This window comes from Myotis lucifugus, unplaced genomic scaffold (assembly GCF_000147115.1).
Source record: "Myotis lucifugus unplaced genomic scaffold, Myoluc2.0 scaffold_32, whole genome shotgun sequence".
Lineage (NCBI taxonomy): Eukaryota > Metazoa > Chordata > Mammalia > Chiroptera > Vespertilionidae > Myotis > Myotis lucifugus.
This window is the reverse complement of record NW_005871080.1, coordinates 5,719,121-5,746,015: the sequence shown is the minus strand read 5'-3', so window position 1 is coordinate 5,746,015 and position 26,895 is coordinate 5,719,121. Positions and strand designations below refer to the sequence as shown.

The 26,895-nt window shown below is 35.3% G+C and overlaps 1 protein-coding gene across 1 annotated transcript in view; it reads left to right on the top strand.

Moving 5' to 3' along the window:
- The window catches only part of KYNU (kynureninase), a 94,440-nt gene that overhangs the window by 29,446 nt on the left and 38,099 nt on the right, over positions 1–26,895 (top strand). The window contains exons 4-9 of the mRNA XM_006086876.3: positions 148–230; positions 8,782–8,843; positions 10,589–10,660; positions 12,133–12,207; positions 14,998–15,144; positions 26,274–26,372. Of these exons, the coding sequence (XP_006086938.1) occupies positions 148–230; positions 8,782–8,843; positions 10,589–10,660; positions 12,133–12,207; positions 14,998–15,144; positions 26,274–26,372 (538 nt within the window). The remainder of the gene's footprint in view (positions 1–147; positions 231–8,781; positions 8,844–10,588; positions 10,661–12,132; positions 12,208–14,997; positions 15,145–26,273; positions 26,373–26,895) is intronic.

Here is a 26,895-nt window from a genome sequence, read left to right as displayed (position 1 = left end):
TAGAAAGCATGACTTCATATAATTATTAGAATATTACAAAACTCATTTAGACTTGTTCCGTTGCTAATGTTGATGTTTGAAAAATCACACACACACACACACACACACACACAAGCTAAGAATGTTTATGTCCCTTTTTAATTTCAGGGGAGCCTATGGTCATGACATAGGGAAACGACCTTGGATCACAGGAGATGAGACTATTGCAGGTCTTATGACTGACATTGTTGGTAAGTACAAAATAATTGTTTTCCAAAAGATTTATAAAGACCTTATTATTTAATTATAAACAGATTATAAAGACAACATCTTATTAAAGAACATCCTGATTTTCCATTTTAATTCATAACGGTAAAGAGCAAGCATAATTTAATTGAGAATTGATTGCTATAGAGAATATAACTAGGTTATTTGGTACAGAAATAAAAAGTTATTATTTTTTCTTGTATATATTAAAACTAATATTTACTCCCCAGTGAGAAACACATGCACTGCATTAATTTATAATTAAACAAATTTTATAAAGATCAACTTAAATGAAATCTCTAAGATTTCATTATATGGTAAAATAAACACTAACCTTTATATGCTAGAGGCCTAAAACACCAATCAGTTTTGGGCTCATTTTAATTTAATCAATGGTGATTTGTTTAACATTAGACTGAGTATTGTTGAAAATAATATGGTTTATGCTATTTTGGGGGTCTATAATGTGTTTCCTAAAGTGAGTTATGTGCAGTGTTAGTGGTATTCAAGATAGTTTTAAATGGTAAATATATTTGAAAAATAGTTATTTAACTGGGTTCAATATTCAGTATTGCCTGAGATTTTATATGAAATTTAGTGCATTAAACAAAAAATAAAATGTAAGCAATTTGAATGGTGTTATTTGGAAATATATGGAGAATTTAGGAAAACCTCAACTTTCAAAAGGTTTTTTTAAACCTACGCTCTCTTATAGGCAAGTATACAAATATCTGTGTTTCACTCCAGTTGTATCTTGGCCAATAATTAGAAGATAAAATCAACTTGAGGTGGGGCAAAAATGGAATTAGAGTGGGGAAAGCTGGGTGGAAAAAGCAAAATAAGAAAATGTATTTTCTCACAGTGCGAGAACCAAGTCCGGCTCTGGTTTTGTTGCCCGAAGTGAGATGGCACCAGGTGTTGGCCTGGAAGGATCCGATTGGACTTGGGTTCCAGCCTCAGTACCTGGGTTCTGGCTAGGAAAGAATTCAGAGCCAAGAACATTTATTTGGAAAATCACAGAGGTAGAAGAAGTAATTCATAGAAAAAATGGCCTTAGAAAATAAGCTATAGAGGCAAAGGAAGGGCTCTTGGAGCTTGAAAGTGATGAAGAGAGAGGGGAAAGACACTGGGGTGCTCCCAGGAGGGAGAGCTCTCTAGTCCTTCCTCCTAAGGCAGCGGTTCTCAACCTGTGGGTCACGACCCCTTTGGCAGTCGAACGACCCTTTCACAGGGGTCGCCTAAGACCATCCTGCATATCAGATACTTACATGACGATTCATAACAGTAGCAACATTATAGTTATGAAGTAGCAACAAAATAATTTTATGGTTGGGTCACAACATGAGGAACTGTATTTAAAGGGCCAGAAGGTTGAGAACCACTGTAGGGTTTTAAGGGTGGAGATTTTAGAGGAGTTTCAGGGGATGGATGATCTCAATAGAATATACAGCACCTTTCCAGGTGTGTCTTTTCAGGGTCTAGGTCACAGTGATGGCGAACCTTTTGAGCTCGGCGTGTCAGCATTTTGAAAAACCCTACCTTAACTCTGGTGCCGTGTCACATATAGAAATTTTTTGATATTTGCAACCATAGTAAAACAAAGACTTATATTTTTGATATTTATTTTATATATTTAAATGCCATTTAACAAAGAAAAATCAACCAAAACAATGAGTTCGCGTGTCACCTCTGACAGGCGTGTCATAGGTTCGCCATCACTGGGCTAGGACTCTACTGATTGATTGGTCAGCACCAGGGCAGGGAGTCATTATTCAATGCAGCTGGTTCTGAGGTCAGCCCTGGGGTCTCCTGCCTGGTTTTGCTGCTTTCTTTGGCCTGGAGCTGAAATACAACTGAGGCCTAGATGTTATCTCTAGGGAGGAAATGTCAGGGGGTCCAAACCTCTTAAGCAGCCATAGGCTAGGGGAGGGAAAGTCACCCTGGGGGCAAGGTCCCCCCTACAACTGATTGCTCCTTATTGGGCACCTGGACTTTCCACCCTGGTGACCTTCTTTCTGTACCTGGCCCATCAGCCTACCACGGTAACGTTAAAAAATAAAATTGAAATAAGTACAAACCAGAAATATAGCCATTGCTGAAAAAGGAGCAAGTCGAAAGAAAGCCTTCTAGAAGGGCAGTATTTTTGGCAGCAGCCATGGAGTCAGGAAGACATGCAGGGTGTGAAGCCAGGACTATTGCAGGAAGCCCCAGGTGAATCTTCACAGCCTTGGATGCCTGGGGCTGGGACTGAAGCCAGGATTTTTATCAGCCAGGTAGATGGTCAGTTGAATTCTTGGGAACACAGCACTTGATCAGCTGTCAGCATTATTTAGGCAGTGGTTCTCAACCTTCCTAATGCCGCGACCCTTTAATACAGTTCCTCATGTTGTGGTGACCCCCAATTTCATTGTTACAAATTGAACATAATTAAAGCATAGTAATTAATCACAAAAACAATATGTAATTATATATGTGTTTTCCGATGGTCTTAAGGGACGCCTGTGAAAGGGTCATTCAATCCCCAAAGGGGTTGCAACCCACAGGTTGAGAACCACTGATTTAGAGGATTGTGTATTCTAATGTAGGAAATTACCTCCCAAACACAATCCTGTATTGTGTTTAAAGATTTGTTAAGTAGTTGTTCAATGATACTTTCATTTTTGTTCATTTTTTTAGAAGCCACTTACTAGTATATTCAGAAAAATGCCTAACATGCAAATAAAAAAACGAAAATAGCCTCTGGATTAATTTGACCTGAGAATATATGTTTTCCTTAGGTGTGGATATTTTTATTTTTTTATTTTCTTTCCTAGGTTTGCTTTCAGAATATAAATTTCATTCTAATCCTATTATTTTTGTGCTCAATATTTATCATTCTCTAAAGAGGAGTTAGGATGTTTATATCTAGTCCAGGAAAGTGGTAAGGTGATATTATTTAGATTTATTTATAAAGCCAATAAGCCTTGCAAAAAGATGTCCTTTGAGCACTTAAAAGTCTATAGCTCTGTTGCTACTTATTAAATGCCCATGTTGTTGTTGTTGACCAGTAAATAAACATACCTCACAATAATCCCTGAAATTTCTAAACAGCCACATCTCATTATCATTTTTAAGGAAAATGAAAAAAAAATTGTTTAGAAGGGTTAAAAGACTGAATTTATTTAATCTTTTAAAAAATATTTATTAACTCTAACCTGAGGAATGGGCAGCACCAGGCTGGCCAAGGCGGGTGTCATTGGGGGTCCCCCAGTTGCCCCACTGGTCGCCCCACAGGGCCAGGCTTAGGGACCCTACCCATGCAAGAATTTCATGCACCCGGTCTCTAGTTATTAATAACAAATTACAACATTCGCTAATGACTGAGTACTATAATCGTGATGCATTCATTTCCCTTAGCACCTTACTCACAGGCACACCATTTCTCTCCACTAACACTAGCAGTGAATATTTTAGCAGCCGATTGTCACGTCATTAGTCTTGGACTGATTTGTTTGGTGTGTGCAACAGGAAATATTTCACTTTTGGAGAACAAGAAAATTAGGTTTATTTGCATTATACTTATTAATTTGTGCAGTTATTCAGTGTCTGGTAAGTTAGTGTTCCAGAAAAATATTAATTTTTATTAAAATGTTCTATTATTTTATGTTAATGATTACTCATTTATTTGAGCCCTTTGTATTCAGCATGTCTCTATTGAAATAAACCAAACCCATGTTTCTATGAAAATTGAAGCTTTTGTTTTTTTGCAGCCCACATAAACTTTAAAAACTTGTTTATCTGGCCCGTGTTAGTCTTTGAGTTTGACATGCTTGCTTTAGTAGAAACACATTCTTTGGAAGGTATTTATGTGTGTTTATCTTATTTGCTGTGTGTTTATCTTGTTGCAAGTCCCATGCAGGTTCCTTTTTTAGGAACTAGAAAGTTCCTTTCTCGGTTACTAGAAAGTTCTGAGAATATTTGGTAAAGTTTGACGTAACAAAAATATTTAATGGCTTCTAATTTGTTTTTTATCTTCATATATTTTATTCTATATCTACTTTTTATCAATTTTCCTCACATTGTAATACTAGAAACCTGGAATCCTCTTTGGAAGCAGAGGTGGTTAAATAACAAAATATTTAAAACAACAGTGTGGTAACTACAGTAAAGAGTAGCAGAAGTCAAATTTACTTTTGCTACTTGCTAGGCTATTTAGTATGTCTGAGCAAACAGGCAAGTTGTATATTTTGGCTTATGATTGACTCTTCATGGTTCTTAAAACCTTTAATTTCATCATAAAATATCTCAAAAAGAAGTAACAGGAGGATAATAAAATTATTATGTTGTACAATTTGATAGAGTGGATAGAGAGGAGGAAGAGACAATGAGTAATGATATTTATTCATAGACATAGAAAAGAATATCAATTTCAGATGAGAAGAAAAACTATTACTAAAACACTTTATAGAGAGCCTACAACTCTGCAAAATATGGGATAACTTTCTCTTGTAATTAATATCATGTTACCAAGATGCTAGAGATAGCATTGCTGAAGAATATTATTAGTATTATTATTAAGCCTATTTCTCCCTGGGTACATAAAAACCACAAAGGGTTAGCTACAAGCATTTCAGCTTATAAAGCTGTTGTAATGTGAACGTCAATTTGCTTTATGAACTCTGCGGTTGACCCTCAGAAAAGCAATAATCCCTGGAAGCCCTCTACAGAGTTGGAATGCTCAGCCATGCACGAGCCACCACTAGAGGCCAAAGGAATTGGCTATTTGAAAAATAGACTGGAAAGTTCTCAAACTTCTCCCAAGCACAAATCTTGCAACCAGATCCACAATAATATTAGCTTCTAGTTAATAAAATATACAGAAAGGGATATGGCAGTTGCAGAACCCATCCTGAATCGTGTTATCAAACATTAAGCAGCTGGGAGGCGTGACATCCTCATGTTGCAAATTAATTGAAATTAAATTACACTTAGAAAGATGCAGAGGGAAGTCTGTGATGAATGTGGGCTTCCTCTAGTTCACTTACAGGGTTTAAATAATGTAGAAATCTCTTCAAAATGTAACCGTGAACAGAGATTTTAATTATTTTTGTATGGAGAGAAAGTTTTTGTCTTCTATTTCCTATCTGTGAGACTTTAGGCAAGTTAGTTTATCTCTTTGGACATTCCTTTCCTCATTGATAAGGTATGGAAATTCAAAGTAGATAACCTTATCAGGTAACTGTGAAGAATAAGTGATTTGCATAACACGTCACATATTTAGAAGTGTTGGCACATAGTAAGGGCTCAATAAACTTTTGCTTGCCAGGCATGGAAATAAGAAGGCAGAGCTTACATTGAACTAGGTTTCACTTCCTGGTAAAGCAAAAAATTATGTTCAATAAATAAACAAGCAGGAAATCACTTTTCAAATGAGAGTCCTGGCTCACACCCATCTCAGGTGAAGTGATTCACATCTTGACATTTACTGCAGTGAGCTGTAGATGATCTTCAAAGTAAAGGATCTTTCGAAGACTGATAAACGTTTGGGAAGCTTTTAAAAAGATTTTCCTTCAATACTTGTAGTTCTTGAAATTGCAGCATTAATTTTTTAAAAAGCTCAGGAAAAAGAAGAGAAACAAAGAAAAGCAACTTGGAAAAATTTCAGTTTCTTTTTTTAAAGGTTTATTTTCTTACAGGATGCTGATGACATTTAAATATATTAGGAGAAAGGTGGTTTCAGAAATACAATTTGAACTAAAAAAGATATGTCATTAGGTAACTTTTCTTTTTAAAATACACTAAAAATCTTTGGCCCTTTGATGTTAAGAGCACTGCATTCTTTAGTGCCTTTAGGTTACTCTTGGAATAAACATTTCTATTAGTGTTCAGAAACTTTAATATTGACACCACCTTCAGATATATATGTGCACAGATGTATGTGTGTTAGACCAACCCTGTCCTTGATTAACTTTAGTAGCAGGTGAGGAGAGTATTTTGTGAAACACTTGATTGACTTGAATTTAAAACGTTCCAAGGAGAATAATTCCCATGTGTGCACAAAGTATTCGTGTCATGAGGGATTCTTTACAAAGAATTGATTCAGTGTTAGCATGTCATTGAATGTGAGGGAAGGAAGCACAATGTGCAGTGTATGTCTAGAATGCATCCCAGCATATCTGGTTCATCACATTCCCAGGCAAGAAAAATTTTAGCTGATCTCAAATGACCACTGCCTTGTTTGGAGGAGTAAAATTTCCAGGAATTTATAATCATTTTAATCAGAATGTAATCATTAAGCAAAAATGGAATGTCTGAGCGTCTATAGAAATTCTCCCCTGCCCCATCCTGACTCTTCTATATCTCTATTTTTCATTTTGTGTTTTCTTTTTTGTGTGCTTTCTTCTCATTAGAGTGCATTCTTTCAAATACATCCCTTTCGGTTAATTCTGCTGTCTCTTTATATTACTATCCCTTCCTTTCCTCCTTCCACTCTCCCTGCCAACATATTTTTTTACTGAAATAAATGGTTTTCAGAAAAGATGCATGCAAATAGCTAACAGGGAGTTAAGGATAATACCAGATTATGTATCTTAGATAATATTTTAGAAATAACAGTAAAAAATTCATACCATCATGTAAATAAACAAATTAATAAAGCTGGTATCATTTATCTTGCCATAGTGCAAAAATATTTTCATATGATTGAAGATATATGCCACTGTATACAACATAAGCATATCATATTCATATCTATATAGTGTGTTTTAGAGAAATTTTATTAATGTGTGGAATGTAGAATAAGATTGTTTCTAGTGCCACTTGACTTCAGACACTATACACCTTACAATGACCAGGCATATACCCACCACTCGTTTAGCAACCTTGCTTAGCAAATGGGGAAATCTATCTGCCAAATGCAACAGGAAGGTGTGTTTTTTTTAATGTCTATGTTGAAATCTAGAATTCTAAATTGTACAATTACTTCCAGTGGCCTCCCCTCAAGTAAACTAAACCTGGAATCTATCTATTAATTAGAGTAATTATTCCAATTACTGCCCATTCTATTACAATGGAACTTTAGCAGAAGTATCTCTTTGGGTACAAAATGAAGGACATGTATTATACTCTTTTTCTAATATTTACTACAGCCTTACAAGCATTAAAGCTCATAGCCCATTTTCTCAGTGATGGTAAAGAGACATTATCCTATTACACAGGTCTAATTGCCTTTGAGAGACATCCCAAGAACTAAAAATTGGGAAAGTATTATCATTGTCATTGTGCTCTGAGTTAAGTATCCAATGTGTGCTTTGTCTGTGGGTCTGTTTCTAGTGCCACAGCCCTCAACAGTAGCAATTAGATTGGATTATAATTGTGCAGTGGATATCTTAGTTTTGCATGCTTTTTTCATCAGATCATGCATTTGTATATTAACTAGAGGCCCAGCGCACAAAATTCACAGGTCCCTAGGCCTGGCCTGTGATCAGGGCCATCTTCCCCAGCTTCCTGCAGCTGGCCTCACCCCCTACCTCCACCCACCCCTGGTTCCCCAGTCGCCATCGGGTGATAGGTGCCTCACAGCTGGGGGAAGGGACCAAGAGGTAGGCTGTTCCCGCCTGCTCACCAGCCCTGCCCCTTCCGTGGGTGGCCATCAGGCAATCGGAGCCTGCCAGCTGGGGAAAGGGACCAGAGGTGGACAGTGAGCCTCATAGTGACTGGTCCAGCAGTCGTTCTGTCATTAGGGTCAATTTGCATATTACCCTTTTATTATATAGAAGAGAGGCCTGGTACACGGGTGGAGGCCAGCTGGCCTGCCCTGAAGGGGGCCCAGGGTTGGGGTGGGGGGTCACCACTGGGGCCTGGCCAGCCTGGGCGAGGGGTCAGGGGCAGTTTGCAGGCCAGCCATGCCCTGGTGTTGTCATGAAGGACATCCGGAAGACATCCGGTCTGTCTGGTCTAATTAGCATATTACCCTTTTATTAGTATAGATTATCTGATATCAGTGTGTTTGAATAAGCCCCAGAGCTATTTACACACTTATATTTTACTTTCTAGCTCTTTTGTCTATCACATATCTCACTGGAAGAACAGTGAATTATGTTCGACAAAGTAGCCTTCTTTTAGGGAAGGTGCATTTTAATTTGACATTAGACACAACCAGCTTTAAAAAATGTGATTGGCTTTTATTTCTTTGAAGATTTCTTTTGGAAATACACTTACCACAAAAATGTGCTCTGTGGGAATTTGACAAACTAGCTGATAATAGGATAAATCATTTTTAGTTTACAGAACAAAACAAAAGCTTCATTACTTTGCTGTTATTGTTTAATATGTCAAAAATAAACTGTAATTTTAGTTAGCTATGTGCATATAAGTCCAGATATTGTTTGATAAAATGAGCCAAGTGGGAAAACTTCCATTTCCTTCTGATGACATATCAAATATGCCCTTATCTCTAAATACATTAAAGATGAAGGAGTAAAGCCTTCCAACTGTGTTTTTCCAAATATCTTTAGCACTAATAGAAAAATTTAAATTATGACGTTTACTTTGCAGGAGCCAATGAGAAAGAAATAGTCCTAATGAATACTTTGACTGTTAATTTGCATCTTCTACTGGTAAGTTTCTTCTCCCATCAAGGTTTCGTAAACATTCATTTACAGAACCTGACATTTTTCTATCTTTAATTCATGAGCATCTGGTGATTTAGTTACTTAAAAATAAGTCGTGAGGCTATTTTCATTTTTAGCAGGAAATGCTGGACCCTGGTAAGCTTCTTCATACTTAGAGTTGACTCTTGCAAAGAGCTCTTTTCTCAGAAAATAAGGAATACGAGTCACAGTGGGTGAAAAGCAAAACCGCTTGCAAGCACACAAAACCATGACATACAAATGCGGGCAAACACTGAGCTTTATAGAAAGACAGTTTTTCAATATGCTGGACTTCAGCAGGGGGGATTATGGATCAGTATGGTTTTGTAGATTAATTTTTGGAAATAAGTTAAAAAAGAATGTGAAAATAAAACTAAATTGGAGAAAAGGGACCTAGTACCTGAAATGAGTTACTGTGTTTAAGGTGCTTCTTTTTTGTTAATCCTCACCCAAGGATATTTTTCCATTGACTTTTATAGAGAGAGTGGAAAGGAAGGGAGAAACAGAGAGAGAGGAAAACATCGATGTGAGAGAGACACATCGATTGGTTGCCTCTTGCACTCACCCGACCAGGGCTGGGAATCAAGCCTATAATCGAGCCTACAACCCAGGTACATGTCTTTGACTGGAATCGAACCCAGGACTCTTTAGTCCACGGGCAGACACTCTATGTACTCTAAACATTGAGCCAAACCGAAGTATTTAATAAATGTCAAATACATTCTTGATTTGAAATATGATGTCTATAGTACTTGCTTGATGTTTTGTAAATGTTTTTCATTTTTAAGTAAGTTTTTGTAATCATGTCTAAATGACTAAGATGCACAGTGAAGTCATTAATATTTTATTTTAGTAAAATGGAGACATAATTATTAAATATGACTGAAGGAACATGCTTATGGAGTATGCTAAGTATCATAGTAAAAAGCATAGTTTTAAGTTCAGACCTCCCTGGGTTGACTTCCAGCTAAGATACTTAATGCCTGTTTGAATTTGGATGTTTTTTGAGGTGTTTAAATCTTAATTTTCTCCTTTGCAAAAATGAGAATAATAATAGTTACCTTGTAGGAATGCATGAGTATGAAATGTGATACTATGGAAAATTGCTTTAGCACCCATGCCAATGATCAACACGTAATTAACAGTAGTGATCATTTTCATTGCTATTATTGTCAGCCTCATTCTCCATGAACTATGGGTCAACCAAAAAAAAGGGCCCCAGTGAATGAGTGAGCCACTTCTCCCTGCTGCCCCTGGGAATGCGAAATGTTTCACGTCAGGGCTAAAGGACTTTTGAATTGGACCTAAAATAAAGTCCCATAATATAGTAAAGCAGTGCAAATATTATGTACTAGAAACCAAATCACCAGAGGAAGATAAACCAATATAAATAAGACTGATATTTCAGTCTCACAATAGAGAAATTACCATTAAATGCATTAGGAAGATAATTTTTCAATTAAAGTTTAAATAAAGTCTGAGGATTTATACTTTCTGATTCACATTTTCTCCTGAATTTGCCAGTCTCTTCTTTCTCTTTATAATTCATTGGAAATGAGGCTAATTGGAAAGGTACCTTCGACAGACACCTACATGTGTAATTAATTAATGCCTTTTAAATGCTGGAGATTATAAAATGAAAGTGTAGTATAAACTAACCAAATGTGTAATTGTGCATTAATGCTTTTCTCAATAAATCCATTTCATTGCAGTTATCGTTTTTTAAGCCGACACCAAAACGGTACAAAATTCTTCTTGAAGCCAAAGCCTTCCCTTCAGATCATGTGAGATTCTTCAAATTATATTTATATTCTGTCTATTCTTCCTAGAGAAGCATATCATTTGCCTGACTTGAATGTTTATTCCCTAGTCTTTTTCTAAGTAAACTTAGAATAAAAAGATCTGTCAAATGCTTTTGATTTAGGCATTTTAAAAAATAAATTGTAGCTTTATTTCTTTTGTTCAAGTAAAACATGTGCTAGGGGAGGAAAGAATTGAACAGGAACATTGATTTATTAGTCTTTTCAAACAGCATTCAACAAACTGCTGGTCTAAATCAAGTGCCGTTATAAATGTTTTGTTAATTCTTGTTGCTCTTTTATTTTATAAAATTATACTGATATATATCCTAGTGCTTAATCCTTTGGCTACACAGAATAGTAACATAAAATTTTATTTGTCCATTTTTAAAGCATGCTAGCAAGTATTGAAAAAATTTTTATTAGAGATTTTTAAAAAATTTCCTGTGATTCACTAAAAAAGGCATGCTACTTTATCAGCAATTCCGCTGATAAGAAGTTAGATTGTTAGAGACACAGACACACATAAAAATATATTGCTCATTTCAGTTTTAGTCATAGAGAAACTCAAGTTTCGTCCTTATATTATCACTGTTAACTATTCTAGTCCACATCTTGTAACTTTAAATCCTTTAATTATGTCCACATTAATAGCATTACCATACTAAGAAGGATCAAAACCTTAATTAAGAGCTTGAAAAAATTCGGGGTCACTATTACTGCAACCCATTAAGATCTAGTAGTCTCACTGAAAGGAACTTTTATATATATATATATATATATATATATATTATTTTTTTTTTACTAGTTTACTTTCTCTAGGATGAGCCATTTGCATAGTCTCTGTTCAAGCCTAGCAAGTCCACACTATGCTTTGATTATATTTTAGAATTTTGACTTGCATTGGTGATTTACTTTCTTATTCTAAAAATCTCTTGTAACTCCCTGAAGTCTAGTTGACTCCTATGTTTCCATTTATCTCTATTATTTATGTTTCAAAGAATGTTCAGATTCCTGCCTACAAATTATATTAAGCAGTTCTTCTCTAATGTATTGTGTTTAGTCACTTTTAACCTTGACCTTTGATATAATAATGTACGTTTATTGCTATTTATTTATTTATTTTAGATTTTTTAATGGCTTTTATTTATTTATTTATTTTCTTTTTTAGAGAGAGAGAGAGAGAATGAGAGAGAGAGAGGAAGAGAGAGGGCAAGAGAGAGTGAAACATTGATGTGAGAGCAAACCAATGATCAGCTGCCTCTTGCATTCTTCCTGTGGAGGATTGAGCCCCAACCTAGGCATGTGCCAGGACAAGAAATCTTACTGGCAACCTTTTGAGTGTGTGGGAAAATGCCCAAAAAACAGCCACACTGGCCAGGGCTTATTATTTATTTTCAGAGTTATTTCAAGTACTTCTGTGCACTGTGATTTAATAAATTATCCTTATTTTTCAGTATGCTATTGAATCACAGCTTCAACTTCATGGACTCAACACTGAGAAAAGTATGCGGATTGTAAAGCCAAGAGAGGTATATGAGAAAGACAAATACATATTCATCATACTTCTATTTAGTATTGATTTTTTCTTTGTTTTATTTAGATGTTTACTATCTTCATTATCTTAATGGAACTTTCAAGAACGTTTAAAAAAACCTATAATTCAGTAACAGGTCATTTTGTTTAAAATGGGGGATTAAGTCAAGAGTATACTTATTTTCATTTTCCAAGGGCTGGTCATATTACAAGCAAAGTCTTTTACTATTAATAACACTGGAGTCTGCCATATTCTTCAGTGGGAGGGTGAAGATGGCAAATTGCATATATCATTTTCAATTTCAGATGCCATTGCCTGTGGATGCCATTAAAATCATATTAAAAACTAGTAATATTTTTTTGGAACTGAATGATGCCATCTTTTATGTCTCTTCTTATTCTAAGTATCAAATGTTTTCGTTTGAGCTTGGACTATGGTGTAGAAAGGGATGTGATAGAGTATTAAAAGCTTGTGCTTCATAAGTGGCTGATATACCCCTGAGCAATCCCAGACCCACCAACTTACTGGGTAAGGGACTTTGGGAAAGTTACTTTATCTCTCTGAGATCCCTTCATATTTAAGCAGGTAACAAAGGAAACACCTAATCAGACTTGACAATATGTGTAAGATCAGAAATAATGCACACTTTACATTAATAGAGATATAAGGCTACTAGTAAGTTGTAGAAACTTTGACATAGAGACCCTACGGCTTATGAAATTTCACACCACGATATCCACATAGAATAAATGTTAAGTTCACAAATGATGCTGCTAGTCTGTTTGAGCAATTATTTCTTTCGACAGAGAATACGTTGAGGAATTAAAATCTACTTCATTCACTTCTATTTGCCAGCATGCAATAAATTAAGGAAATGGAAGTTTCCACACCTGTGCGAGGATATTTTTTTCCCCATAGGTCATGTATAAATAGCTAATTTCCAACAAAAAGGAATATAGCCACTAATATATCACAAGTCTTGATGTTAAAAGTGACAAGTGTTATGAAGACTCATGAGGTAATCATAATCTTGGAGCACTCTTTAGCATTACTAGATTAGAGCAGTCAACATGAAAGATTTTCAACCTTTTTCACCTCATGGATCACATAAACTAGTTACTAGAACTAAAATTCTGTGGCACACCAAAAAATATACTTTTTGCCGATCTGACAAAAAAAATAGGTATAATTTTGATTCATTCACATCTGATGGCTATTGTTGTGTTGGATGTTGACTTTTTTTAATTTGACACAACGTCAGTGCCCCTGACTAAATAGCTGAGTGTTGCATGTCTAAAAATTCTTGCAGCACACCAATTAAAAATTATTGCCGTAGCTATCATTCATATATATATATGAATGATATATATATATACACACACATACACACATATATATTTCAGAAAGGGAGAGAGTGATAGAAACATCAATGATGAGAGAGAATCATCAATGTGTTGCCTTCTGCACAGACCTAGCACACAACCCAGGCATGTGCTCTGGCCAGGAATTGAACCTTGACCTCCTGGTTCATAGGTCGACACTCAACCACTGAGCCATATCAGCCAGGCCATATCCTATCTTTAACAAATATATTTATTTGCTTAATATTGATTCTTAAAAGAAATAATAAGTATTAGTATATAGAGTACTTTTCTTACTATTTTTTGAAATTCTGGTGGACAAACCATATTAGATTCCTTTAAGAAAAAGACATTTGGATTATTATATTATTCATTTTACTTAGAAGATTGTTTTAGAATTACTGAAACCCTTTTTATATATAAAGTACACATCACTAAAGAACTCAGAGATTTCAATATCAATACTATTTTTATAGATTTCCATTTTGTAAACAAATTCTAAGCTTCTAGTAAAAACTAGAGTATGTAATATATATATATATATATATTAGTATTTTGGCCTAACACAGGATTCAGTAATTAGCAAATAGCAAGAATTATTAAAAAATAACTGAAGGAAAACTTATGAATAATGAAAATCCCTGAAATCCTTCTAATATTAATATAATTAGTGATGCTTTCACCTCAAAATCATGTGAGATATAGCACTGGAGAATATTTCTGAAGATTTCATAAATAGATAAAAATAGTTATGATACAATTTGATACTTTGTATTTAGCAGATTTCTTTTTATTTTTTCGAGTTGTTTACAAGACCAAATCTAAATTCATGCACAATTTTCACTAAGTAACCAATCATTGGTCTTATGTGGGGAGACGTGCAGAAAATTACCTTAATAATTGAGTTTTACTGATATTTTTCATGTTTGGGTCTTGATGTTTAGACTGCTGTGGAGGAAATTTCACACTTAAGTTAGTAAAAGATAACAGTTAGGTTATATCCAGATGAAAGATGCATAAGTATTTTTATTCTATCAAAAATTCACAATATTAGATTGTTAAGTGAAATACTTATCTCTAAGAAATTTCTCTTCTTATGTAATATTTCATGGACTTGTACTTTCTGTATTTTATTGGCTGGGGATAAGAAGGAAACAAATTATAGGTATGCAAATAGCAACAATCAATTGGAAAATAAAGTAGGATTCTGCAAAAAAATTATACTTTATAAAACTTTTTTTTACTATGTTATCATTATTTAATAATAATAAAAATCATGCTCAAATGCCTCTCTCTTGCCAAATTTTGGAAGATCTTTAATTTGAAAAGAAAAAATACCTTTGACTTACTTATGGCGGGAAAGTGCTCATGGTGAATTTTAGATCTGGAACTATGAAGTGAGAAATTTATTATTGTGCCTTTAGGGGGAAGAAACCTTGAGAACAGAAGACATCCTTGAAGTAATTGAGAAGGAAGGAGACTCTATTGCAGTGATCCTGTTTAGTGGGGTGCATTATTATACTGGACAGCACTTTAATATGCCCGCCATCACAAAAGCCGGACAAGCAAAGGTATGCACATCATTTGCTCCTTCTCACAGCACCCCACACATCACCCTACTGACTGCACTTCTAGTGAAATATCTTTGTGTCTATGTAAAATTACTTAAAGAGTTTAAAAAAAAGAGAAAGCTTTACATTTAAAAAAACTTATAATCCTTTTTGCTTTAGGCATCTCCCTTTAAACCTCTTTTTATCACTTCTTTGATCTCACCTCCTTACTAGCATCTACTGTCCCAATGTTTACCTCTAGGCAGCAGCACAGGTGAGCTTCCTGCCAGTGATATCACCTGTACTGAGCTGCTCAGTCAACAAGAAGCAGACAGAATATTTAGGAGAGTAGCTACATGCTAAGGCCGTTTGTCACACTGTAACTCATTATAAATATACTTCAGTCTTGCTTAATCCTAGGTAGCTGAAAAGGACAGGTGCAGAATAATATTTTATCAGAAGATTGAGTTTTGCACAGTTCACATTAAGGAAGTCATTTTTATCCCTAAGAATCTTAAGAAATTACACCTACAATAAGAACTTTTTCTTAAGTATTACCAAATCACACTTACATTGTTTACCATTTTGAAATTGTGTCATTTTATATATGCTTTTGTAAAAAAGTTATTTTAATATATGTTTGCTTTAAAAAAAGAGACCAGAGAGGAGCAACACTCAACAGTTACAATTTGGATTTAAAATCCTTAAATATGTCTCTAGGCACTTCTTTCGAAAAGTGTCTTTTTAGGTACCTTGCCCATTTTTTTTATTGGATTGTTTATCTTCCTTTTGTTAAGTTGTAGGAGTTCCCTGTAAACGTTGGAGATTAAACCCTTATCGGAGATAACATTGGCAAATGTGTTCTCCCGTGCAGTGGGCTTTCTTGTTGTTTTGTTGATGGTTTCGTTTGCTGTGTAGAACCTTTTTATTTTGATGCAGTCCCATTTGTTTATTTTCTCCTTAGTTCCATTGTCCTAGGAGCTGTATTGGTAAAGATATTGCTATGACATATGTCTGCTATTTTGCTGCCTATAGCGTCTTCTAAGATTTTTATGGTTCCCCTCTTACATTTAAGTCCTTTATGCATTTTAAGTTTATTTTTGTGTATGGTGTAAGTTGGTGGTCTAGTTTCATTTTTTTGCATGTATCTGTCCAGTTTTCCCAACACCATTTATTGAAGAGACTGCCTTGCCTCCTTTGTCATCTACACAATGGAATATTACGCTGCTGTAAAAAATAAGGAATTCTTATCATTTGCAACAGCATGGATGGAACTGGAGAGCATTATGCTAAGAGAAATAAGCCAGTCAGAGAAAGATAAATATCACATGATCTCACTCATTTGTGGAATATAATGAACATCATAAACTGATGAACAAAAATAGGTATAGAGACAAAGAAGCATCGAACAGACAGTCAAACTTCAGCGAAAGGCAGAGGAGGGTTAAGGTGGGGTAAGAGATCAACCAAATGATTTGTATGCATGTATATAAGCACAACCAATGGACACAGACACTAGGGGGGTGAGGGCATGTGTGTGGGATGGGGTGGGGGGCTGGGGCGAGGTCAATAGGTGAAAAAGGAGACATATGTTCTACTGTGTGTAATAGTTTAAACAATAAAAAAACTATATAGAATAGGAAAAAAATCCTTAAATAGCAGTTCTATTTGATTCGGCAATGAAATAATGTATTTAAAAAGGTGACAATCAAGTTTTGTTCTGAACATTAATAAGTTATGGGATTAATCTATGTGTGAGGTCTAGTTAATATATTCAGTTATTGAAGCTAATGAATGGAACTAATGAAAAGAAATTTAGCACCGTTATCAGCAGTCTCTAGGAACTTCCAACCATGACTTCCAACTGGTTTGATAGATAACTGTGAAAGTGGTGCATTACAAAAGATATAAAGATAATGTCTTCTTAATTTAGATATTAAATGTTAAGCACCAAAATAAAGGGAGGCCAATAAAAATCATATTTTAAAATGTTATACCAGTAATCAGCAGTCCCTGAATCCCTCCGTATACACACACGTCTCATTAACCTTCATAGAAATGAGCATGAGACAGAGAAGAAAGACCATGGGTTTTGGAATCAATCACACAGTCTAAGGTTCGTCTTGGCTACATCATTTAATTGTTATATGATTTTAAGCAAATTACTTGCCTTTTCTGAGTCTCTGTTTTCAAAAGTGTTATTTTGAGATAACAAGACCCAGCTAATAAATTCAGTGTGGATATTGAAGAGGATAAAATATCTATTGGGTTGCACACTTTCTGCTGTTAAGGGATGGTCACCTCCCCCTCATAGGTCCTCAATATGAAGTTACAGAAAGTGGCTCAGAAATTCATTTTCTTTATTTCCCATTTAAAATAAAAATATATTTATTTACTTAGGTGTTATGTAATTCTCATTCTTCACTACTTTGGATGCTAAAACCATTCTCTCAGCATTTTGCATGCTTCTGTTCACTTAAACAATATCATAAGTGCCTACCAACTGAAGTTCTCTTGGAGTTTTCAGACAAATAAAGATATGAATGAGCAGTTTCATCTAAATGTAACCACAAAGAACTGATATACTAGTACTATGGGAGTTAAATGGTGATATAGCAGACTTAGATCCATTATAAAATTGTTCTAACAAACTTTTATACTCTTGCTATACAACTCCCCCCATCATCATCGGAGGTTGAGAAAAGTTCATTAAAATGTAGACAGACATAGCTCTCTTGGGTGGTCTATGAAGATAAAGCTGAAGGAGAGGCAGAGAGAATATTAAAGGTGTCAATCAAGAAAGAGATAGGAAATTATAGAAAAGGCTGTTAGGAGTGGCTCAGTGAGATAAAAAAAAGGAAAGTTTTCAGACATGAAGTATGGTTGGAAACAAAAATGATGTTGGATGGAGCAATAAAACAACAAGAGTATTTGGAAGTAGGAACTTTACATTTATGTAAAAGGAAAGTGACAGAAATTGTGAAGAACATGTTAATTAAATAAATACATGCATGGGAAAAAGAGAGAAATCATAAATGGCTTGATGAGTTATTTTGAATCCTGAAAACCATCACACCTACAGCAAAAAAATTCTAGAACATTTATAACACTCAGTATCTCCTATTGTGCCTTCTTCCAAATACTGCCTATTAGCTCTCTACCACTCTCCTGACTTCTAACAAAATGTGTACACACACTTTGAATAATTATTAATTCTAATGAGTTAAATCTGAAAATAAAGAAACATCAATTGAGCTATATCAGCTGTTTAAGTGTGTATACATTTTTGGGACACCCTGTATATTAGCTTTGTCCATCTTTGAACTTTATATAAAGATACATATATATCTAGATATAGATATATATAGATATACATATATATAGATATAGATTGATATAGATATAGATAGATACATATATATTTATAATATTACAATATGTATTACTTTGTGTCTGACATTTGATTACTATTACATTTGTAATATTTATTCATGTTACATGTAGTAGTAGTTTTATTTTTATTTCAGTGTATAATTACAGTGTATGAAATAGATCACTATTTCCAGCATAATCAGTATAGACATTTAGGTGTTTTTTTCCCCACTTGAGGGCTATTAAAATAAATGCTACTCTGAACATTCTTATAAATTTCTTTAGGTAAACATTCATACACATCTCTGTTAAATATGTAGCTAGAAGGGGAATTCTCAGAACATTAGGTATGTGTATGGTCATTTTTAATCAATAATGCTAATTTTCCAAAGGGTTGTATCAATCTGGCATATACATGAGAGTTTTTATTGCACACCATTCTTACCAAAAGCAGATCTGATTAGTTTTTAATAGCAGCACATTGTAGTTCTTTTAAAATTTTTTTAAATTAATGTATAATTGGCATAAAACATCCTACTCATTTCAGGAGTACATCATAGTGATTTTACATTTATATATGTTACAAAATGATCCCTATGATAAACCCAGTTATCATCTGTTGCCATACAAAGTTATTATAATATTACTAGAGGCCCAGTGAACAAAATCCATGCATGGGTGGGGTCCCTAGGCCTGACCAGTGATCAGGGCAAATTGGGGCCTTCCAGCTGCCAGCTGGGGCCTCCCTTCCCCAGCTGCCGGCTGCTGGCCAGGGCCTTCACTCATTCCATGCCACCCCCAGGTGGTCAGCGCACATCATAGTGAGCGATCGAACTCCTGGTCTCCTGGCTGAACTCCTGAGGGGACACTTTGCATATTAGACTTTTCTATATAGAGAAGATTGCTATATTTGTTATATAATACACACATGACTTATTATTTTATAACTGAATATTTGTACTTTTCCATTCCCTTCAACTATTTTACTACCCACCAACCTCTCTCCTCTCTGGTAACCACTAGTGTGTTTCCCGAATCTATGAGTCTGTTTAGATTTTGTTTATTCATTTATTTTGTTTTCTAGATTTTACATTTTAGTGAAATCATACAGTATTTGTCTTTCTCTGACTTACTTCTTTAGGTTCATCCATGCTGTCACAAATGGAAATATTTCATTCTTTTTTATGCCTGAGTAATATTAGATTGTATATATGTACCACATCTTGCTTACCCATTCATCAATAAATGGAAGCTTGGGTTGTTTCCATATCTTGGCTCTTTTAAATAATGTTTCAATGAACATAATTTATGATTTGGATTCAAGTGTTTTGGATTCTTTTGGTTAAATACCCACAAGAGGAATTGCTGGATCATATGGTAGTTGCATTTTTAATTTTTCGAATAAACTCCTTGCTATTTTCCATATTGGCTGTACCCTCTATATTTCCACCAACAGTATATGAAGAATCAAATTTCTCTACCAACACTTGTTTGTTTTGATTTTTTTTTATAACTGCCATTCTGACAGGTGATATCTCATTTTGGCAATTCCCTGATGATTAGTGATGGTGGTCATGTTTTCATATGCCTATTGGCCATCTGTCTGTCTTCTTTGGAAAAAAGGCTATTCAAGACCTCTACCCATTTATTTTGTTTCTTAATCACTTAACATGTGAAAAATTGTGTTGTCATCTTTATCAGGTTTCTATCCATTTTTTGTGTGTCACTGACCAAGTTTTTGAGTGTTGTCCCAAAAACCATTTTTCTCATATGCCCTGTGGATTTTATTACACAATCTTTTTTTAGGGGGAGCGGGAGGGGAGTAGAGGGGAAAGTTTCATTGTTTTATTTATATTTTCATTCCAACACCCCTCCCCCCTCCCCTTTGTCAACCATTAGCTTGTTCTCTATATTTCTGGGTCTATTTCTATTTTGTTTATTCATTTATTTATTTTTTAAATTCATCTTTATTGTTGAAAGTATTACAAATGTCTCCTTTTCCCCCACCATTGACCCCCTCCTCCCCATTCCTGCCTCCTCCCAGGCCCTCACTGCACTATTGTCTATGTCTATGGATTATGCATATATGCATAAAAGTTCTTTGAGGGTGGACCCCACAAAATTCCTGGGTTCGTGCTTGTGCTCTGCACATTGTTGATTATCTTTAAATACAGACCTGTTTGGCCAGTGAAAGGATAAGTGAGTGTCCATCAGCAAGATGGATCTCATGTTGCATGAGACAGAAAAGTTTATGCAAATAGAGGGAAGGAGGTATGGAACACCCCAGACAAGAAAGCCGGAGAGGACCAGATCTGAAATGTAGTTAGGAGCCAAATCAAGGACAGTGAGTTCCATTGTGAAGTTAATGGGTGGTTCTTTGAATGAATACAGGGAATCTTACAATCAAATGTGTGATTTTGCAAGCTCATGGAAGGAAGGAAGGCTGGAAGTATTTGTAGTGGTTAGAAGACTACCACAGCCCAGCCAGTGTGGCTTAGCGGTTGAGCATCCACCCAGGAACCAAGAGGTCGCTGGTTAGATTCCAGTCAGGGCACATACCAGGGTTGCAGGCTCTATCCCCAGTGCAGGCCCTGCAGGAGGCAGCCAATCGATGTCTTCCTCTCTCATCGATGTTTCTATCCCTCTATCCCTCTCCCTTCCTCTCTCTCTAAATTCAATAAAAATATATTTAGAGAAGACTACTGCAATAGTCTGGGGACTAATGATAAAGCAAGGTGGCTGAACACTCCTATGCTTCTATGTGGTTGTATCAATACGAGTGTGAGCCCTGTGGGTAATTTTAATAAAACCTGTTAAACAAATATTTGTTTATTTAAAAATTTACATGAAATAGGTACTCAAGTGTGGAGTTTATGTTTTCACCAATTCATATTGTTTTAATTACTCTTAGAAGTAATATAATAAAAAAAATATTAACTAGATAGCTGTAGAGAGGTTTGGAGGAACGATGAGTTCTTTAATTTTTATGATGCTGCCATCTAGTGAAACTTTTGTAAAATCATTTTGTGGTAATATTCAACTTTGTATCTTCTGGTCTTTTAATCAAAATGGTTATATTTTAATAATTTATGTTTTATGCCATCTATGGGGAAAGAATTGTACATGCATTAAAACATATTGTAGGAGCGTGAGTGTTGTTGTTTGTTTTTTTTAAAATATATTTTATTGATTTTTTACAGAGAGGAAGGGAGAGCGATAGTTAGAAACATCGATGAGAGAGAAACATCGATCAGCTGCCTCCTGCACATCTCCCACTGGGGATGTGCCCGCAACCCAGGTACATGCCCTTGCCCGGAATCGAACCTGGGACCCTTCAGTCCGCAGGCTGACGCTCTATCCACTGAGCCAAACCGGTTTCGGCGTGTTGTTGTTTTAATGTGGTGCCACAGATGTAAACACAGGGCTTTTAATAATGGGATAAAGTAGGTGAAGTTTCATGGTTTCCTCATTGTGCCTATTCTTTATAAATAATTGATAATAAAGTGCTGAGTTTTCTGATCCTTGAGGTTTCCAAGAAAATTTAAGTTGTAAAATCGTATCTATGAAAAGTTGAGTTGTAAAAATGTTAAGTTTGCAAACCCAGATTTTGCTAAACTCTAAATTTTGATAGAAATTAATTGTATTTCTTTTCTATCACTCCTAAATCTTATGTTAAAATGGAGCATCCATTGTATTTTTACGATATGTGTTGCTTCTTTTTTGTGAGGAACAAAGCCCAAATACACCTCTTCCCCAAATTAGTTATATTTTACCAGTAAAAACTTTTTCTGAGATGCAAGTTTAGTCCACATTATAATGAGCAAGGTTTCTAATTAACTGATTCTTCAATATGTTGAATGTTGTTTTTAATAGAAACTATGCTCTCACAGTGGTCGGCAAACTCATTAGTCAACAGAGACAAATATCAACAGTACTTCTTCAAAATAGACTCGCCCAGGCCAAAAACCGACTTCTGCGCATGGGCCACGAAGTTTCAATCGCACTGTATGTGCGCCTGCACGTGGTATTTTGTGGAAGAGCCACACTCAAGGGGCCAAAAAGCCGCATGTGGCTCGCGAGCCACAGTTTGCCGACCATGGCTCTAGGGTAACAGTCAGAAAACTTTTTCCACAACAGATGGGATAGTAAATAGTTTAGAATTCGTCAGCCTTATGGTCTGGGTTTCAATTACTCAGTTCACCTACAGAGCAGCCATAGACAATATTTAACAATGAGAGGGTTAACTTTATTTATTAGGAATAGGTCATAGTTTGCATCCTCTCCTCTAGAGAAAGTACCCATAATAACAGTTTGAATTTCTTTATTCTTAAGAGGTGTTAGAACAATCTAAAATTGGCCCCTCTGCAATTATTTCCTTTGAAAACCTCAATTGATAGATGTTTCTTCAAAGTGGCAGAAAATTTACAGTTTTGAGAATGTAATATTATATGTGTATATAGTAAACAATAGAAGAACTAAGAGGTAAAACATTTCTACAAAGTGAACTATCACCCTCCCCACCCCCATTTTATGATCAGTTATTGTTTTTCTTTTAAATTAATGTTCAGGTACAAAGTTGTCTTAATGTGGAGTGAGTCACTGTATTCTCTAAGTAAAACTTACGCTGATTTGCAGAAAGCTAAGTGGTTTTGATGGTTAGCCATTAAATTAGAAAGTTACTACTTAGGTACAGTTTGGATGATACAAATTCACTAATCCAGGTTGTCTTTTTGGAAGTATTTGTTTCTAAAACACCGAATTCTACTAGGCAGACATACAAGACACTTGAAGCCATGCAAGTAAATAAGTCAGAATAGACTCAGCTAATAAGGAGCTGATAAAGATTCCACTCAGGCCCCTAACCGGTTTGGCTCAGTGGATAGAGCGTCGGCCTGCGGACTGAAAGGTCTCAGATTTGATTCCGGTCAAGGGCATGTACCTTGGTTGTGGGCACATCCCCACTAGGGGGTGTGCAAGAGGCAGCTGATCGACATTTCTAACTCTCTATCCCTCCCCCTTCCTCTCTGTAAAAAATCAATAAAATACATTTTTTTTTTTAAAAAAAAAAGATTCCACTCAGTGTAAAGGAAGAAGACAGCATAGAGTAAAAAACATCATTATTTTATGGGCTGTGTGGGAGGGAACAAAATATTCTACCATCAAGGTTCTTCTTGCTGGATTAATAATCAAATAGATATGAGACAGATTAGCAAGAGAAAACCAAAAGTAATACATACATATGTACAGGACCTCCGCTTACATGAGAGTTACATGCAGAGTTGGCTTAGAGATAGAAAGGGAACATCAGTATGTAAGACATCCTGGTCTAGGGATGAGGTAACACACCTGGGAAGTGTCAAGAGATTATTGCAGGATGACAAGAAGAACAGATGTTTAGTAAATAGACGTTTGCCCTGCCCTACAGATAAGCCAAAAGAAGTTATCTCTGATAATCTCTTATTATGGCCGAGGTCCCTAATTCAAGTTGATTTTTAGGTAGTTAAAGGGAGGGGCAGGAGTTTCTCTGCAGCCTGCTGCTAAAGTTGCCTCAAAGTAATCTGCATACCACTGAGGCAGATCTTGGGATAAATGGTTCTCGGCTCCCACAGTCACCTTTGTGTCAGCTGATTGGAGCAGGACTTGGCTTTAGGAATCCTGCTAGTCTCAGCTGAGCTCACGCAGGTATCTCTGGCTAAAGAAAGGAGAGTGGGGAGACCAGCAGAACCAAGCTGAGCTCATTAAGATGGATTCTGATCGACATTTTTTCATCTTCCATCTGGGCCAGCACGTTGGCCAAGCTAGTCCTTCTTACAGAGATGGCAGAGGGCAAGAGAGAGCAAGCCTAACCACTCAAGTGCTTTAAGGATTCTACTTGTAGTACATGTGCTAACATTCCACTGGTCAAAACAACTCACCTGGCAGATCCAAGTTTCAGAGAATAGAACCCTGCCCACAGTGAAAGGAACTGAAAAATTACATGGCAAAGGACAAGAAGGGACAAAGAATTGGAACTGTTAAGGCAATTTACCACAACATGTGTACACTTGAACTGATTAAAGTACATGTGGGCATGATGTGGGATTAAGTGATAAACTAAAACATCCATTAATGTCTCCAGTTTAGTAGGATACACTACAGCAATAGTTCTCTAAAAGGCTTTTATGCTATCTTTACATCCCTTTCTATTTATTGTACTTGTAATTAAAACAATTTTAAAATATATTTATTTATTTCTAAATTTACTTTAGAATAGCAATATCAAACCCATTACATATTAACAAAAATTATATATGATTAAGAAAAAAATATATTTTCTGAAATAAGCAAAAAAAATGTTTTATATTTGGCAAATTCCTTTACTGTTTGGTTTAATAGAAGACAGCTTTTTGTGTGTATGTGTGTAATTTGCTTCTGCATTCAATTTTTTTGTGTGTGTGTGAAGAATAGGAAGAAAATTGTTCCTCGTGCAGACATATAGTCAGAAAAAGCAGGAGTAGTTTAACTGCATATTTTTTGATACTGCACACAAATTTGACAAGTGAGAACTTCTTGGGAGTTGTAGTGCAGAACGTGAAACAAAATTACTGAACTGCCTGTACTTTGTTACAGTAAAATCCATTGGTTGATTTTGCATTTTGAATGGACCTTTTATCCATGATATGTAACATCAAGATTGGCCATTTGGTTCACTGAGCTATGAATATTTTCACTGAGCTATGGATATTTTCCAATTACTTACATATTTCATTATGTATTATTTTAAAATTATATATCACTATTAAGCTCAGGAGAAATATCTTTAAATACTGGGAAGGGGTCATATTCATAGAAGTGAGCACAAGTTTTTTAAAATGTTAATTTCTCTTAGAAACTCTTTAAAAAAAATAGAAACAAATACTGTGAGTTGTTTTTCTTGAATTGACAGACTCATACATTTATAATATTGTCTAACGGTTTCTCTTCCATGGGTGGGGGAGTGAGATTCTTCATTAAGTAAAAGTGGCTTGTTCAGATTGCTACTCAATTGCAGACGTGCATTACTCTGAAAGAACCATCCTACTTCAGAATGTGGTCGAATATTTTAAGCATACTTCCCACATTAAACCTTCAAATATGAATATTTTGAGATTTAATACAAATCCATCATCTTTACAGATTTATCAAGGATATTTTAAAATAGGATGATCTTTCTCCCCAACTGGATGGCTTTGATGTGCAGTGACAACCAGTACAGTTTGGGGCCCCTGCCTTCATTTATGCTAAGGTGCCAGCAGTTTTGCCCATCACTGCTTTTGCATTATCATTGCAAATATCAACACAGTGGAGAAGGCAAAGAATGTCTTGCTATTATGAAAATTGTTCTGACCTAAAAGTGTTTTGGGAATGCCCAGGATTTTGTGATTCACTCTTAGTGAACCACTGCACCAAAGGATGAACCAAATTTCTGTTATATTAGCTTGTCAAAGATTTTCTTTTTTCTTTTTTTTCTTTTTATCTGAGAACAATCTCTTATTGGTCCTTTTAATTTTTTAAAATTCTTTATTGTTTAAAGTATTACATATGTCTCCTTTTTCCCCCATTGACCTCTTCCCAGCCATTCCCACCTCCCAGCACATGCCCTCACCCCACTACTGTTTGTGTCCATGGGTTATATGCTTATATGCATGCATATAAGTCCTTTGGTTGATCTCTTTGTCAAAGATTTTCTTAAAGATATGTGTACGGACTATTTCTAATCATTAAGCAAATTTAAAACTTGTTATTATGTTCTCCCCCAGGGTTGTTTTGTTGGCTTTGATCTAGCGCATGCAGTTGGAAATGTTGAACTCCACTTACATGACTGGGGAGTTGACTTTGCCTGCTGGTGCTCCTATAAGGTACAAATTAGTTAATATATTTACATCCTTTTATTCCCCATTAACATTAACCTAATTAAAACACTAGAAAGTTGACCAATTTTAGCTATTTGAATTACTTTTCTCCATTTTATTAGTATATTTTCTGATTTTAGTTAATTATAGTCATCCAATCTTATAGTATGATAATTAAATTCTGGTGTTTTCATCTACTATAGAGTACTTATTCCTTCAATTCCCTGGCTGCTATAGAAAGTCAGGAGATTATGGGGAAAATAACAACACTTCACACTTAAAAATTAATTCAAATTAATTGAGTTTTTAGTTTTGGTGTTTTTTTTTAATATGTTGTGAAATTTCTACATGTGTAAGATAATTCTTATGAAATCAAGTTGCATTTGATATTTGAAGACAATTTAATTGACAGGGAGCATAGAAAGGAAACCATTTTTAATCTAGGTGTTTTTAAAATATGAAGTTTTATTATTACTTAAATATTTTTGTGACAAAATAATTGAAACTAATGAGCTTTGAAATTAGATTG